The sequence below is a fragment of the Clupea harengus genome, chromosome 2, assembly GCF_900700415.2.
Source record: "Clupea harengus chromosome 2, Ch_v2.0.2, whole genome shotgun sequence".
NCBI classification, from domain to species: Eukaryota; Metazoa; Chordata; class Actinopteri; order Clupeiformes; family Clupeidae; genus Clupea; species Clupea harengus.
The window spans coordinates 9046439-9062487 of record NC_045153.1 but is presented as its reverse complement, the minus strand read 5'-3'; the positions used below and the strand labels follow the sequence as shown (position 1 = coordinate 9062487).

At 44.6% G+C, this 16049-nt stretch overlaps 1 protein-coding gene across 2 annotated transcripts; it reads right to left on the bottom strand.

The window, feature by feature from the left end:
* Positions 1 to 4: 4 nt before the first annotated feature.
* On the bottom strand, positions 5 to 15950 carry xrcc5 (X-ray repair complementing defective repair in Chinese hamster cells 5). 2 transcript variants are annotated; one of them, XM_012841647.3, is made up of 22 exons: positions 15933 to 15950; positions 15435 to 15480; positions 14555 to 14668; positions 14219 to 14402; positions 13933 to 13981; positions 13691 to 13813; positions 12743 to 12925; positions 11100 to 11214; positions 10643 to 10781; positions 9719 to 9831; positions 8971 to 9033; positions 8140 to 8277; positions 7280 to 7370; positions 6717 to 6847; positions 5560 to 5756; positions 4634 to 4721; positions 3935 to 4004; positions 3511 to 3620; positions 2402 to 2498; positions 1922 to 1989; positions 1158 to 1232; positions 5 to 289 (listed from the first exon to the last, which is right to left on the bottom strand). In XM_012841647.3, the coding sequence occupies exons 2-22, from the start codon at positions 15450 to 15452 to the stop codon at positions 275 to 277; spliced, it is 2181 nt and encodes a 726-aa protein (XP_012697101.2). In that variant the 5' UTR covers positions 15453 to 15480; positions 15933 to 15950; the 3' UTR covers positions 5 to 274. The 2 variants fall into 2 exon arrangements, with proteins under 2 accessions (XP_012697101.2, XP_031438023.1); XM_031582163.2 differs by lacking the exons at positions 15435 to 15480; positions 15933 to 15950 and adding an exon at positions 14841 to 14859.
* Positions 15951 to 16049: the final 99 nt, after the last annotated feature.

Genomic DNA, 16049 nt, shown 5'->3' with positions numbered 1-16049 from the left:
ATCGCCATGTCCGGTCAGTTTTATTACATCATCATAAGCTGACAGACCCACATAAAAAAAGGACTACACATCTTCTCAGTTTAGACAGCTAGATGAGAATCCAGACACGCAAATCAACAAGAGCAGCTCTACATGTAAGTTGCCTTCAAACAAACAGTACATCATTGAATGAGCAACAGTCTTGCTGAAGAAGGCACGGCTGACTCGGTTATAACTGTGGGTGTGCAGACTAAAGTCTCCAGTGCTCCGGCCAGAAGTCCAGACGTCTCTGTTCTCACATCATGTCCAGCTGTCGAGGAGATAAAAAAGAAAAAAGAAAAAAAAACAACGTTAGGAGGAGTCATTGGATAATTAATTATTATCTAGCTAGCGCCTGGCTGTGCTCCCAGATCAAAAGCGCCGTCGCCGCCCCCCCGATCTCCTGCTTAAATCTCATTGAAGAGTAATGAGTGTCCTCTGAGAGCATCTGACCGGAGACAATCTGTGCTCTGACCATTGGGCCTGCGCTGGAGGAGTCTATATTTAGGCCCTTAACCTTGGAATATGGATGAAGACTTCCAGCATTAATCAGAGCCAGAGTCAGTCCGTATCCCAGGAGGGCTTGGGGGGGGGGGGGGGGGCACACATGCAGCCCCTTGCTATTGTCTGCAAATTTCACAGAGTTTTCTGTGGTCTGGAAACTCGCCGCTGGATTTTTCGTTGGGGTCAGCGGGGGTCAGAAATGAGTGCAGCCGAGAATTCCAAAGTCGAAGGGACTGTTTAGCCTTCAGTTGATCTGCCCAGAGGCACTACTCTTCTCTTTCTTCCGTGCTCATTTTCAACGGTATCAACGAGCGAATAGCTGATTGTCTACACGAGTCCTCTCAACTTGCTGATCAGGTCAGCCAGGAAGCAGTCAGGCTGTTTTCAACTGAGGGATTCCAGACCGTATTCGCAGAGGTAAGCGATCAGAAATGATCCAGTATATTATGACAGTGTCCCTGAACTCTGAAACCAAGACGCTGCATGTGCAACCCTTAAAGATTAGGTTTGTCATATATTTTTTTGTTCTGGTATTCATATTATTGTGAGAAGTGATTCCAACATTGACGCCTCAAATTGGAGTGCTTTCCAGCACTCTACTGTTTAGAGTAAAGAGGAGGAAGGAATGCACTGACCAGATCATCTACGTCTCCTGTGTCAACCACCGCTGGAGTCTCCACCTCCTCCATCTTCTCCTCCAACAGGAGGAACTGAAGAGAAAGGATTGGTATTATTATTACAGTCACTGATTGAGTGTGTGTGTGTGTGTGTGTGCGTGTGTATGTGTGTGTTAATGTGTGTTCATGTGTGTGTGTGTGTACGTGCGTTTGTTTATGTCAGTATCCCTCATCCCTCAATGTGTAAGAGTGTGAAGAAGGGACTGGTATTATTACTACTGTTACTCCAGAGGAATTCTAAGAACACGGCTTCCTGGGAACAGAGCTCTGTGGAATCAGAACTGTATGACAGGGGTTCTGTCTAAAATGACTTGAACAGAAACAATTGGGGCAGTGGTGACTGACAACTATACATGCACTGTTTCCAGCTTAAGCTGTTCCAGGGAAGTAGCTCTTGGCCTTCTTCCTCAAGCAACTCCAGCCAGATGTTGGGGTTGGGTAGAAGGAGAAACTCTGTGTCTGTGTGTGTGTGTGTGTGTGTGTGTGTGTGTGTGTCAGCATCCGTGCATGTGTCAGCATCCGTCTGTGTGTGTGTTTGTGTGTGTCTGTGTGTGTGTGTGTGTGTGTGTGTGCGTCTGCATACGTCTGTGTGTGTGTGTGTGTGTGTATGTGTATGTATCCATCTTTAAGCGTGTGAGTCAGCACCACTGCACTTAAGTAACATGAGAAGGGAGACCACTGTTATATAACAGCAGAAAGAAGCACAGAGAAAAACGCCAAACCTGATTGGCCTCCTGCTTGGACACAGAGCTTCCCTCCACTTCATCTTTGCTGATCAAAGTCAGGCCATCTGCATAAAACAACACAAACACAAACACAAACAGACACTGAGGACGGTAAACAACCACAGTATTAACAAATGAACAGCTATACAAACTACAACAGACACACTCAGATTTGAGCCGAGTCCGCAGAAGCCCAGAGACAGATCTATCCCAGAGAGACCCTCCTGAGTCCTGATAGTCTCTAAGTCTGTGACTAACGCTGAACTACTACACTAACACTCACAGCCTTGTTCGCTTAAACCACATGCTTTCATTCAGTGCAATTTTCTGCATTCAGTAAGACCTCTCAACTTCCTGTAGACCGAGCCTGTCTAAGCCCCCTCACTGCTGAGCTGCTGGACTAAGCAGACGAGGTCCTGATGAGTTTGTCAGATGAGCGGGAAGACGGACAGTACAGTGCTGTCCCCCACGGCCCACCTGAGGAGACTAAATCCCAGAATTCCTGGAGGCTTCTGTCTGGAATACTTCTCTTCAGGGACTGCATGTAGCTGTTGAAGAGTTCAGCCGTCGCAGCCTGCCAAGAAACACACGCACATGCACACACACACACACACGCACACACACACACACACACACACACACACACACACACACACACACACACACGCACACACACACGCACACACACACACACAGAAACACACACACAGAAGTCTTGAGTTTCGTCCCTTCTTTGAGATTCCTTCCAACACACACACCCTTGCCAGCTTGTGCTGTACGCTTCGAGTTCATAACTATTCTGCGAAACATTTGCTGCTTTAATAGACGACCTGGCCATGTCACTTCCCTTTACCACCAACTGACGACATTCATGGAGAACATTCATTCAACAGTGTTCACTTAAATACATAAACACAGCCCACTCTGCACCAGAAAGTGCTCCTTCTAAGGCTTTGGGTCTACAGTAGCAGCTCACAATTACCGCTGGCAAGTTCCCCGTTTTTAACTGTGTGGGCCTTTGCAGCTGTAGACAGCTTTTTCCCCTTAGACAGCGAGGGAAAATGAAGTCCTCTGGCTTCAGGGACCCAGGTGTCTTCACACTTAAGAAGCTTAGGCGTGATTATGATGCAATAATGGAGGTAGTCATGGGGACAGTCACAGGGTCGGTTCTACACTGGGAGACTGAAGGGGAAGGTTGGCGGTGTAAATCTCAACACATCCTTCTCTTATTCACTATGCTCTAAGACTCAAATAATCAATAATCAAATAAAACGTAATGAGTTAGAAACTGCTGGTTAGTCAGTGCTGGTCCTCGTATCTTTACTGAGTCAATGCTCACCACAGTGTCTGAGCTGAGCTGGTCCTAATATGTCTGGGATGACTGGTCCTAATATGTCTGTGATGACTGGTCTAACTCCTGTTTGGTCAGCAGCTGGCCCCTGTAAGTCTCTGTGACGACTGGTCTAACTGCTGATTGGTCAGCAGCTGGTCCCTGTAAGTCTCTGTGACGACTGGTCTGACTATTGGTTGTTTAGCTGCTGGTCCCTGGCAGTGCCCCCCTGGCCTCTCTGCCTGCGGGTGCTCACCTTGACGGACTGATCCCTGAAGGCCAGGATGCAGGTGATGGCCTTCATGTAGTAGGGTGTGCTCTTGTTGCCCAGCAACTGCTCTATTCTGAGGGTCAGCTGCTGGCAGACTGTCAAGAGGACACAGAACAAAAGAGAGGAGGAGGAGGAGGAGGAGGAAGAGGAGAAGAGGGTCACTCATGCTGAATGAGATGCAACTCAAAAGGGTTTCAGAGTTGTATACGCAAAACACACACACACACACACACATATATATATATACTGTATGTATAAAATACATATCAAATGTATGAAAATATATACATGCACTGTCTGTGCTCCTTAGGAACTGAAGCCCTTTTCACTGCTAACATCAGGCATACACTCCCTATACTATGGTACAATTCTCCAGGCGGATAAGATCACACATGAGATGCACTCTCACCCTCGCCGAAGGGAAGTGTCTTGTGTCGAATAAGTGCACGGAAGTCTTTCACCGGATCCACACTTCCCACCTGACAAAGAAGCAGTTTGTCTTTTAGTATTTAGTATTTTTCCTTTGTATTTTAACTACCACAACATATGCATATATACATGGAATATCCAAATGAAAATATGATTATACATATTAAATTAGATTAGATTCAACTTTATTGTCATTGCACAGAGTACTGAGGCAACGAAATGCAGTTAGCATCTAACCAGAAGTGCAAAGCAGAAGAGTGCAGAGTGTGTGCATAATGGTAATATAAATATAGATAAATAGGATATATACAGTATGACATAAGATATAAGTGGTATGAACAGTAAGAACATGAGCAGCAATAATGGTGATTAGTGCAGATGTGATTTAGATATATGTAAAGTGCAGGTGAAGTACAGGTGAAGGTGGCAGTAGAAGTTATAAAGTTATAAATGAGGTAGGAGACATGATAAGATATAAGTACGATGAATATGGATATGGACAACAATTTTAAATAAATAGATATAGACAAATGAACAATTTAGTGCAAATGTTCAGTGGCTGGAGGGAGGTGTGTGGCACTCAGGCCAGGGTAGAGGGGGGGGAATGCAACATATGTTATAATACGTATATGTACACACATATGCTTGTATATACACAGTCATAAACACCATGTCTTACAGATGTGATGTTGCCCTCTGAAATCTCGGCCAGATTGTAGTCTTCCTCCTCGTCCCCTTTGGCCTTCTTAGCATCTGGCTCCTCTTTCCTAAAAAACAACCAACGCACAGAAAATAAAAAACAAAAACCTTTTTTCACCTCCAACCTTTCCTCTACGTAAGGACGAGCACAAACCGCATCAAGAAACTGCATCTAAACATCAGCTCTCCACCATTTGGCCCCATAAAGAATAAGGTCACGACGTAAACAAAGGCCTTTTTCACAGGCTGCCAGATCCTGTCTTGCCGCCCAAGCCAGTCTGAAGATGGAGACCAGGTGCATATTCCCACAGCGCCCTCCCAGGGGTAGAGTCTATTCCCACAGCCCGCAACTCATTAGCCCACCCCCCCCGGAATCTCTTTTTCCAACAGACCCATTCCAGAGACTTTCCGACTCGAGTCCACACCAGTCCCCCGAATGCTGATAATTTATGACTGAAACCGGACACCTGCTTCCTGAAAAAGTTAAACAATGTTTTCGCTACACCCTTCCCCAGTCTCTCTGAAGCCCCTGAAGACTCTTAACATAGTACTGTAGAATTATTTATTAGGTGCTAAATGTCTCCAGACCTCGAAGAAGACCTTTTTGGAATTTTAAAGCAACATTCTGCAACACATTTTCACTTTTTGATGTATGTTTTTATAGGCAACTAATTTTGGTTTCATCTTCAAAGTCACTTTGATGGTATATGGTCATGGACAGATAAACACATCGACTGTCTCCCCTAGCCATCCAGGTCATGAACTATGAACTTCTGATTGGTGTTTGCAAGGTTTTTGCATATATTTTAGGTAGTTTGCTGGCATTTTAGATTGCCAGTTTTAGCCCAAAACCTGCTGTAGCAGCTTCCAACCTTAACCCCGGGGTTCTCCTCTCCAGGTTCTCACCCGTTCCCGAACACGTCTGCACTGGTCTTCTGCTCCTTCTTGCGCACCACCACCTTCAGAGGGAACTTCTTCTTCACCTCCTCCAGCGGGGCATGGCAGCGGGCCTCCAGAGCCTGGGGTTTCTCCAGGACTCGCTTCAGCCACGGCTCCATGGGGGGCAGCGGGGCGCCCGGGTGCACCGCCCGCTCGTGCAAACACTGGGGGTGGGGGGGCAAGAGTGGGGCAAATAAACAAAGTGTTAAGAGTGACATTTAACACTGGTTTGATGTATCAGTATCTTTATAGGCTATATCTGCATTCACCACAGGGGGGCGGCGGAGCACCTGGGGTTCACCCCCAACTAGTGCAAACACTGCTGAAGAGGGTACATTAAATAAATACAGTGTACAATTCACTCAACTAAGAGCTGAATTAAACGCTTTCAAAATGAACTCTGTTTTTCTGTGAAGCATCCCCAGCAACAGTCAAAATTTTTGTTTTTCGGCCAATAGTGGCCCTTCAATTAAAGATGTTTACTTAAAAAGGGCTTACAACTAACCCAGAGCTAACCAAACCAATGGCATGACCCAGTAGAGCTCCATGAGCTTCTAGGAGCTTAAAAGCTTGTGCTGTTTTTGGTTTTAGTTTTACAGATTTTATGCTGTTTCGTTGACTGATTTTAAGTATGTACGTAGAATCAGACAGAGAAAACACTGATATCAGACACAGAAAAACACCGATATCAGACACAGCTTTTGAAAACACTGATATCAGACAGAGCTTTTTATACATTTTTAACAGTCAGTACACAATGTGGCACTCTGGCTATCTATCCACCATGAGGAACCTGACTCTGTGCTTGCAGGTACATCCATGATGTGTGTGTGTGTGTGGGGGTTGCAGGTACATCCATGATGTGTGTGTGTGTGGGGATTGCGGGTACATCCATGATGTGTGTGTGTGTGTGGGGATTGCAGGTACATCCATGATGTGTGTGTGTGTGTGGGGATTGCAAGCACATCCATGATGTGTGTGTGGGGATTTGCAGGTACATCCATGATGTGTGTGTGGGGATTTGCAGGTACATCCATGATGTGTGTGTGGGGATTTGCAGGTACATCCATAATGTGTGTGTGTGGGGATTGCAGGTACATCCATGATGTGTGTGTGGGGAGCACCTGGAAGAGTCTCTGGAACTGTGGGTTGGGAATGTGGTTGACTTTAAACAGGTCCTCCTTCTCTCTGTCCTCCTTCTCCTCCACCAGCATCATGGAGTCAATGAGGGAGTCCACCGCTGACAGCTGATCCTCTGGTGCACAAACACAGGGAGAGGAGGGGAGGAGGAGAGGTAGGGAGAGAGAGAGAGAGAGAGAGAGAGAGCGAGAGCATCAGAAAATGCAGTTAACAAGAATATTAGAGAGGCTTGACCCACGTCTTAAACCCCACAGACGTCCTTAGATGACTACAGTGTCCGCGTCTTCACCAGGGCACTGTGTACTTAATTGACCAGTTAAAAGCAATTACTCTGCCACAGTGTGAGCACTTGCTTTGAAAGCTTTAAATTGGATCCAACTGGACGAATCACTCTACAAATCTGTGCCCGCTGAGTCTCTTCCGTTACCCCCCAGGGCCCTCTCTGTTGCCCAGAGTAGCGGGACAAAAACAACAACAGCAAACACACGGCTGTGTTTCCCCACATAAGAGAGCGGAGGAATGGGCCTCGGGCCAGGAGCCTGCCTACCCGTGGGTGAAAACTTCTTGTTGTTCTCCAGCGAGGCGAAGGCGAACTGCCTCAGATCCTCCATGTAGGGCAACTGGACGTAGATCAGGCACTGACATAAAAGTTAAAACAAATAACAATTTACTAAACACTTCCATGGATCTTGCACAGGAGCAGAGGCTAGCTGTAAAGAGAGGGGAAACCACCTCCATGTGTTTGACCTGTTAGATAGCGGTGGGTTGCACATACCAGACCATATCAATTGACCCCTATCCTTAGTCTCTGACACACCAGGGGTTTGGAGCCAGTGCCCCATAGACTAGATTCATTTGGATGGCCAGGGTCAGCAAGACGCCCCCTGCCTGGCATTTACACTTTACATGCCCCCACCTCACCTTAACTAAGACCCCCAGACATACCTACCCACCATCCATCAAGTACACCCACACATCAAAGACCCCCACACACATTCCACAAAAGCCCCCCCCCCCCCCCCCCGGACAAACATCTGTGGGTAATCTTTTATGCAATTGTTTAGTATGTTAATTCTGCAGCGCTATAAGAGCTACAGAATTATGTTACCATTCAGAAGACGGCGGCGAAAGACGGTTAAAGACAACGACGAAGAGTATTCTCATGATTTGTAACTGTACGATCTGAGATTACAGTGCTGTGTGTCAGAAATTCCGAGGCTAAAATTTTAATAAACGGATTCTTTCGCTAAGCCTACTTCTCGAGTTCCTTTACGCACTCCATCTACGAGCAGCTAACTTGAACCAAGGAAACAACTTTGGCCTTACATCAACGATTCGCCAGGAATGACAGACTCTTTCAGAGCCAAACACACACACACACACACACACACACACACACACACTCACCTCGTACTTCTCCTTGACGCAGGGGAAGGCAGCGCCCACCTGGGGGTTGCTACGGCGATCGTAGGCGTACCTGACGATGGCCACCATGTCCGTGCTGTCCAGCGCGCGGATCAGGGCCGACAGGGCGACAGCAGCATGCTGGGAGGAGAGACACAGGTGTCACTCACCTGAACACAAGCTTTCTGGCCTGCAGTCAGTAGACATGTTTACTCAGAGAAGATAGAGATGTTGAAGTTGTACAGTCTGCCATACAGTCTGCAAAAGGTTGTTGATATTTGAATTCAACAGCCAATCAAATTACAGCCATCCTTCAGTGCTCCTGAAGCAAGGTGTTGATTGGCTGGAATAGTGTATAGCTGGGTCTGAGCCGGTTGATACATATGTGCAGTCAGAGACGATGAGGGGGGGGGGGGTTCAAATACTGGAGTATGACACTGATGTTGACCAGGTGATGCTTCTCTTGAAACCTCAGCCATAACATTGGCATTTCTGATACCACACACATTGTGACAATGACAATGGTCTGACATCAACGCTGGCATGCTGAGAGGAGACATGCAGGTGTCAGTCACCTGAACACTAGCTCACAGATAATAGGGGGGGGAGGGGACTAGAAAGGGCTTAAACTGGGAAAGGATGTTGATGATATGGACTGGCGTGTTCCCATCCGACTTCCTACCAGACCCCAGGACGGCCATATGATTCCAGTTTAGCACTACACCCCGGGGTTGCATAAGCCCCCTTCTTCTGGGTCACTCTCTAACATAGGCCATGATGTAAAGAAGAGTTTTGGATGTTATTTTTTCTCTCTCCATTGATTTGTGTACTCACCTCATCATCCCTGGCCGCGAAGACCTTGATGGCCTGACTGCCCATGAAATGATGGCGATTAATCTGCATGAAAAGATGCCGATACAACACGGCCACGCGGGTTAGCACAAACGAGTGTCTTTCACAGAGGGCAAACAGAGAAACAGGCAGAGGGAGAACACACAAACAGTCATAACAAAAACCTTATTCCAGGCGGTTCACATCAAACTGCACAAAGCCCTGCTTGTTAAAATCGTTTCTGTAACAGGATTTGGTTGTAGTCCTGCTAGACCGCAACCCTAGGCAGTAAGTCAGCAAGTTATTAGGGATGTTTAACGCTACAGTAATGCTTGATTGGTACCATTCACAGACAGTGCTTTTCAAAGAATAGCTCTTCTTTTAATAAACCCAAATTCTGCATTCTATGAATTGTTTCTGTATTTTGTTTGTTCTATGTGGTGCGAAAACAGATGTGTACACATCTGGAAAGCAATCAATAACAGAAGGACAAAACAATTTGTTTTAGCTCTGAAAATTTTTTTCACAGCCTTGCGATTATAGTTTAAAATTACCACATACCACTGTCAATCCACACTGCACACATCATGGAAAACATAATGCATTGGTGTGACTTAAATTACACAAACAGGGATAGTACAAAGTCAACCTCAGGACCAATTACACTGTGACATTCTGTTTGGTCATAGACCAGGATCCTCTCCAAAGGCTGCCATGTAAATAAGAGCTCCCCCTAGTGGCCAAGCCTTACCAGGCTCTGTTTGGTGAAGCCGAGAACAGAGAAGGACTTTCCATCCGACTTGTACTTCATCTGTTCCTGGTCCACCTTGGAGAAAGGAACAATGTCGCTCCCATATCGGAAACCTGATGGTGGTGGGGGGTGGGTCAGAGGAAAATGGAATAAATAGTCAGAACCTTCTGTGCCTCCATCTAACATTTCAAAAGTTAGACAACATCCAAAACCACACAGCCTTGACCAGACAGGCGTTTTACACTGAATATGAGGTTTTAAGAATTACTTCTGCATCATCCACCAGTTGTGATATTAAAATGAGAGGAGAACTCAGTCATACATTTTCTTTTCTTTGGATGCATACTTGCCAACTGTTAATAAACATTCTTACAGAATTTCAAACATAAAATCCTACAGCTTTCACGTACATTTTTAACATAACTTATTTTATGACAGGAAATTCAACATTCCAAACTATGACTGAGATTTCACAGACTATTAAGTGTTTGAATTGGGGTTTCCCAGAATAATTCAAGTACTGTAGTGTACGAAAACTATGAATAAGACTGTAGAGTCGAAGGGTAGTTCCTGTAGCATGTTGCTAAGGGTAGTTCCTGTAGCATGTTGCTATGGGTAGTTCCTGTAGCATGTTCCTAAGGGTAGTTCCTGTAGCATGTTGCTAAGGGTAGTTCCTGTAGCATGTTGCTATGGGTAGTTCCTGTAGCATGTTCCTAAGGGTAGTTCCTGTAGCATGTTCCTAAGGGTAGTTCCTGTAGCATGTTGCTAAGGGTAGTTCCTGTAGCACGTTCCTAAGGGTAGTTCCTGTAGCATGTTGCTAAGGGTAGTTCCTGTAGCATGTTGCTAAGGGTAGTTCCTGTAGCATGTTCCTAAGGGTAGTTCCTGTAGCATGTTGCTAATGCCTTTGTGCCTCCCGAGTCTCACCCTGGATGGTATCCTCCCTCTGCACCTCTGTCTCGTTGTCGTCATGGAGACAGTAGACAGTGTCCCTCTTAACGTCGTCTCGCCTGTTGGACTGGGCGTCCACCACGGACCACGTCTTTTTTACCTTTTCCTCTGTGACCTGTGCATAGCAGGGATAGTATTGTAAACTGAAACGAAAACGAAAGCATGGATAACTCATGTCACTGCATCTATGGCCTAGAAGTCAGGGGAAAATCCCTCAAATCTTTTAAGTTCACCTTCAAACAAACATAGTTGCTCGGACCAAGTCATAAACAGTCCTAGCCAATCAACATGGTGTTTCAGGAGCACGAAAGGAAGAATATACAAATACAGCTTTTTAGCTATAATCTCCATACAAAAACATGGCAGGAATGTTGTTAGATTGTTGTTTTTTTGCATTTTCCATACTCCAATAAACACATAATGGGTGACTCACAGCCTTGTAGCCCACGATGCGGATGGACAGGGAGGTGCCTATGGTGAGTATGCATGGCCAGGCCATGGGTCTCCTCTCAATGTGCTTGAAGATGGACAGCTTCTCAATGGCATCACTGCACCAGACAAAGCATAAACACTGGAGTCAGTACTTAAGCAGTATGACATGAGGGCAGTGGGGTTGGTAAAAGACGTACCCACGACTGTGATTTGTAAAGGTAAAGGTTGTAAAGGAGGCCCAAGGTCGGAGGCTGAGAGCCGCAGGTAATCCCAGCCCTGAGATCCCAGCCACTGTCCTTTACCAACCCCACTGTCACTCACTTTATATTGCTGCCATACAACAGTTCTACTACCGACTAACTGAGTTTGAAGACACCACATTGAGTTTGAAGACACCTGGTTGCCAAAAATAGTTTCATAGTTTTTGGCGTGAAGGGTTGCCAAGCAACGAATATGGTCACTCTGCAGCCAAGTTGAGTGAGAGAGGCTGTCAAATGTAACGTTATAAAATCTCTACCTGCAATTCTGCTCTCTAAAAAAAATCGAATGTTGATGTTCTACAATTCAGCGGTTGAAATATATCACACACAGAGTGATTACTAGCGGTATACTAGCGGAATACCTCTTACCGAATCAGAAATTAATAAATTGTTCGACCGGACCCAACTGTTGTAATAAATGCTCTCCACACTACAGTAAGTCACTTCCAAAGATGGAATCAGTGTAACTAAGGATGCTGTCTATATAGTGCACTATAGTCACTGAAACTCCTGAATGGAATCAGTGTAACTAAGGATGCTGTCTATATAGTGCACTATAGTCACTGAAACTCCTGAATGGAATCAGTGTAACTAAGGATGCTGTCTATATAGTGCACTATAGTCACTGAAACTCCTGAATGGAATCAGTGTAACTAAGGATGCTGTCTATATAGTGCACTATAGTCACTGAAACTCCTGAATGGAATCAGTTTAACTAAGGATGCTGTCTATATAGTTCACTACAGTCACTGAAACTCCTGACAATGTCAGGGTGAGGGTGCTATGAGGAAGGCGACTTAAACTTGATTCCATTCTTGATTTAGGGAATAATGTGCGAAATTACATTAATTCTTTGAGACTAATGCAGAAAATTAAATCACTTAATATGCAATCAGCTTATCTTATTTAAGAGGGGTCTATCTTGAAGCAGTCACTGTTTATTTCTAACATAAAAGGGGACGAACAGCACCACTTGATTGCACATCATCCAAATTCTTCATTAGAATCTTCTAATTATACTAATTGCATGGATATATTTCTAAGTGCCCAGCCAGGCGTCACAAAATCTGCCTCACCCTAGCAGCAACGACAAAGCCCCATATGAAGATGAATGAATTCATTAATGGCATTTCTTTGAGCTTTGGATCTTGATGCATTTGGGTTCAAATGAGGACCCCATTTTGAATACTCTATATTTTGTTAAATAGGGGAAGTGTGTGTGTTCAGTGTGAGTTCAGTGTGTGTTCAGTGCATTCAGTGAAGAACATCCACAATTTAATAAGAGCCACGCTATAAAGAACATCTATTTATACCTGAAGGCGTACGCTCCCTTTCAGGGGTCATACCTGAAGGAGTACACCTCGTCTGAGGTCAAAGGTCATACCTGAAGGCATGCACCTCCTCCATGCCGCTCTCCTCGTCCACGGAGTGCATGATCTGCTGCACCATTTCCAGCCCCTTCTGCTGCTCCCGCGAGAGCCCCTTCCCGTGGGGGTGCCGCCGGGCACCTCCGTCTCCATCCGACCCCCCCTCTCCAGGATCATCCGCGTCCGCAGGGAACGGCAGGCTAAGAGAGCACAGGGGGGAAACGTGTCAGAGGACGAGGTGAATCAGAGGGCAAAGATAGCACGCCGTTCTAACCCTCAGGACAGGAGAGGCGAAAACAACACAAGCAGTCGCAGGGGCAGAACACTGCAGCTGCTGTGAGCTTTTTCCATTCATTCATTCATTCATTCATTCATTCAGTCATTCAGTCATTCATTCATTCATTCATTCATTCATGCAATCAGTTAATCAATCTTGCACAATCCTATTTTCGTTATTAATCTATCCCCTACGTATACACAACTACTGATAAACTCAAATCAATATGATCACTAACATCACAATGGACTTCGGTCAGTCTTGACATTCCAATATAGTGCAAACATAAAAACATAAGGGGAAAATAGGGGGAAACAGGGATCACTGCTCAGTCAAGTTGAGACAGATGGGACCCAATCACATAAAACCTAGCATTAGACCCACTGCTACCCAACTTGTATGTATGTGTATACTGCACAAATATTTGTGGCTTAACATAGCTTTTCCCCTGCCAAAACATCCAAACCCATCTAAAAATGTACACAACCTTTTTGCACCTGCTAAAACTGCCCGTATACTATATCAGCTGATATTGAACTCATTAAATGCATTCTACATTTAGAATTCTTGATTTTTCTCTGTTCTTTTATCTGCTCATTTGTGAAGCAGTGTACTGCTTGTTTGTGCTGTGTACATACACTTGCATTGCCTTGTCTATATCACTGCTGGCGCAAGATACGCTACTCACAAGAACTGTAGTGTGATTCCAGCCCTCTTCAGGTTGCTGATGATGACGTCCAGCTGATCAGCACACACCTGCGTGTTTAGGTCAGTGAGCAGGGCAATGTTTAACCTGTCGCACTTCTTCCCCCTATGGCACAAAAACAGACAGGCATGATGGAACATTACCTTAGCAACCTTACCTTAGCATAGCAATCTATGGTCATTGGGAAAAACCTTTGATTGCTGTTAATATCAGTGCCTACTCACAGAGTTTCCTTTTGCAGGAGGTCCATACACACCACAAGTGCATCCAACCCTGATGTACTCAGTGTAAAGGAAGCAACACAATATCTGATGCTGTTATTAAAACTTTTAGTGACAAAAATATATTTGTATTAGAAGCTATGCCATATGTTCCATTACTAGCTAATGGATTGCTGTGGTTTTACTCAAAAGTGTCTTTAAGAACAAGCACTACCTTCGTAGTACGAGTAAACTATGAAACAATAACTTCACAATTTCACAAGTGTCTCAGTATCAACCGAAAGGATACAATCTGCCTGTTGAGAACCTGGATGTATGTCATTTTGGATCTCCTCCAGCAGCTCAAAGTCTGGGATCATGAGGTGTCGATGGACGGCGATGTTCTGGTACTGGCCATCAGTGGCCAGCGGGTTTTTAGTGTTGTCTGACCCAAAGAGAACAAGGCCCAGCTCATCCTTCGTTTCTGCAAACACCTACAGGATTTGCACACACATCGTAAACAGCTACATCAGATGTAAACCCATCAACCGACAACAGCAAAAAAGAAAGGATAGATTTCATCATTATTCTGACAGAACAAAACTTAAAACGTTTTCGAAGCAGCGGTACATGTTTGGATACTTGCCTGTCGTTGAACAAATTTCTGTATGACTTTCTTGGCTTGCTCAAACGGTGCTTCATGGCCAGGGGCTGCGTTGCTCATGGAGAACCCAACATCCATACACAGCACCAGCGCTGACTAGAACCATAAAAATAATGATTTTAAAATTGATAATTGATTTTTAAACAACAGCAAATTAAAAGGCATTTGCTCCTTTAAATGCTTTCATTTAAATGACTTTTTTCCAAATAATTGCGTTGAGGATATCGAACTGCTGTCAAAAGTTCTATTTAGCAATATCAGTACACACCACTAGATGGCCCTCGCCGTGGACAATCCCCCTTCACATCCTGAGCATGTCTGTGCATGCCCCGAGTCTGAGGCGCTCATAGGGATGTACACTTCATCATTCGTGTAATTAATAGGACGAATGCTGTAGTTATGCACCACATTCGCTAAATTCATTCACCATAACGTTTGTAAATTACAATCTTTGGTAATTAACTCGTTGCTGATAACGATGATACCTCATATTCGATAGCTAACAAGAAACAAGGAAATATAAGTTGCGAAAAGAAACTGCAATAAGCAACTAACCTATCAATAAATACAGCATGTGAAACAATGACACTGTCGTGCTTTTCCTACAATAACCAGCTAGCTAGCTACAATTTAAAATATTTTGCTCTGTAACGTTAGTTAACTTAGCTCTACAGTTAGACTGAACAAACCTGGCTAGCCTTCTTGGTTATTAGCAACTATGTCAACTCTAGCCCAAACAACAGCTTTTTGTATTAAAGTGCGCTTTAATTAAGTCTTTAACTGACACCTCGTAAGTACGTTTACTTTTCTCACGAAGCACAACAACTTGCACTATAGAGAATGGTTCACTCGCTAACTTTACCTTGCTTGTTCGCGCCATGGCTCATACGCTCCTCGAGTTGTTTCACCTTGTTATGAGTCCGGGTAGCAAACAAACGTAGTTGACATCGTACCACCACAAGGCAACTATTGATAATGTGACTTGTGAAATAAACACTTCATGAGTTGGCAGTCTCAAAAACACACATTTTCTACATATTTTCTAAACAGAAAATAGGACATAATTCACTGAAGATGACATTTTTTCGATCTAACAAAAGCTAGAGGTAAGTATTATTATCCTTCCCTCCTTCCTGGAGCTGTAGGCCTCTCCTGCCTCCTATTATCATGACTGCTACCACGTTTGTATCACCCCATTACATATATAACCAAGAAAGGTGGCTTAGAAGGGCACTTTTTAAGGACTTTAAATACTTCTCTGTTGCGGTCAAATGTTCAGCCAACTACCAAATTATGTGATGGTGTATCATTAATAATAGGAAAGATTTGTTTTGATGTAAATGTAAATCTAAATACACACCCGTCCAATGTCACAGTTGTCTGATGTGGTGTGAGTCTTGACAGCACTGTGAATATTTAGGTCAGCCGTGTACTGCAACACGTGAGTGTGAGCAATGTCTTGGGGCCAGACCGACAC

What these genes read in the sequence shown, in the direction of transcription:
- xrcc5 (XM_012841647.3), bottom strand. An exon ending in TCAGGGATCAGTCCGTCAAG is followed by an intron (nt 2,499 to 3,510) that starts GTGAGCACCCGC and finishes GTTTCTTGGCAG; the next exon opens with GCTGCGACGGCTGAACTCTT. An exon ending in CTGGGATTTAGTCTCCTCAG is followed by an intron (nt 1,990 to 2,401) that starts GTGGGCCGTGGG and finishes TGTTTTATGCAG; the next exon opens with ATGGCCTGACTTTGATCAGC.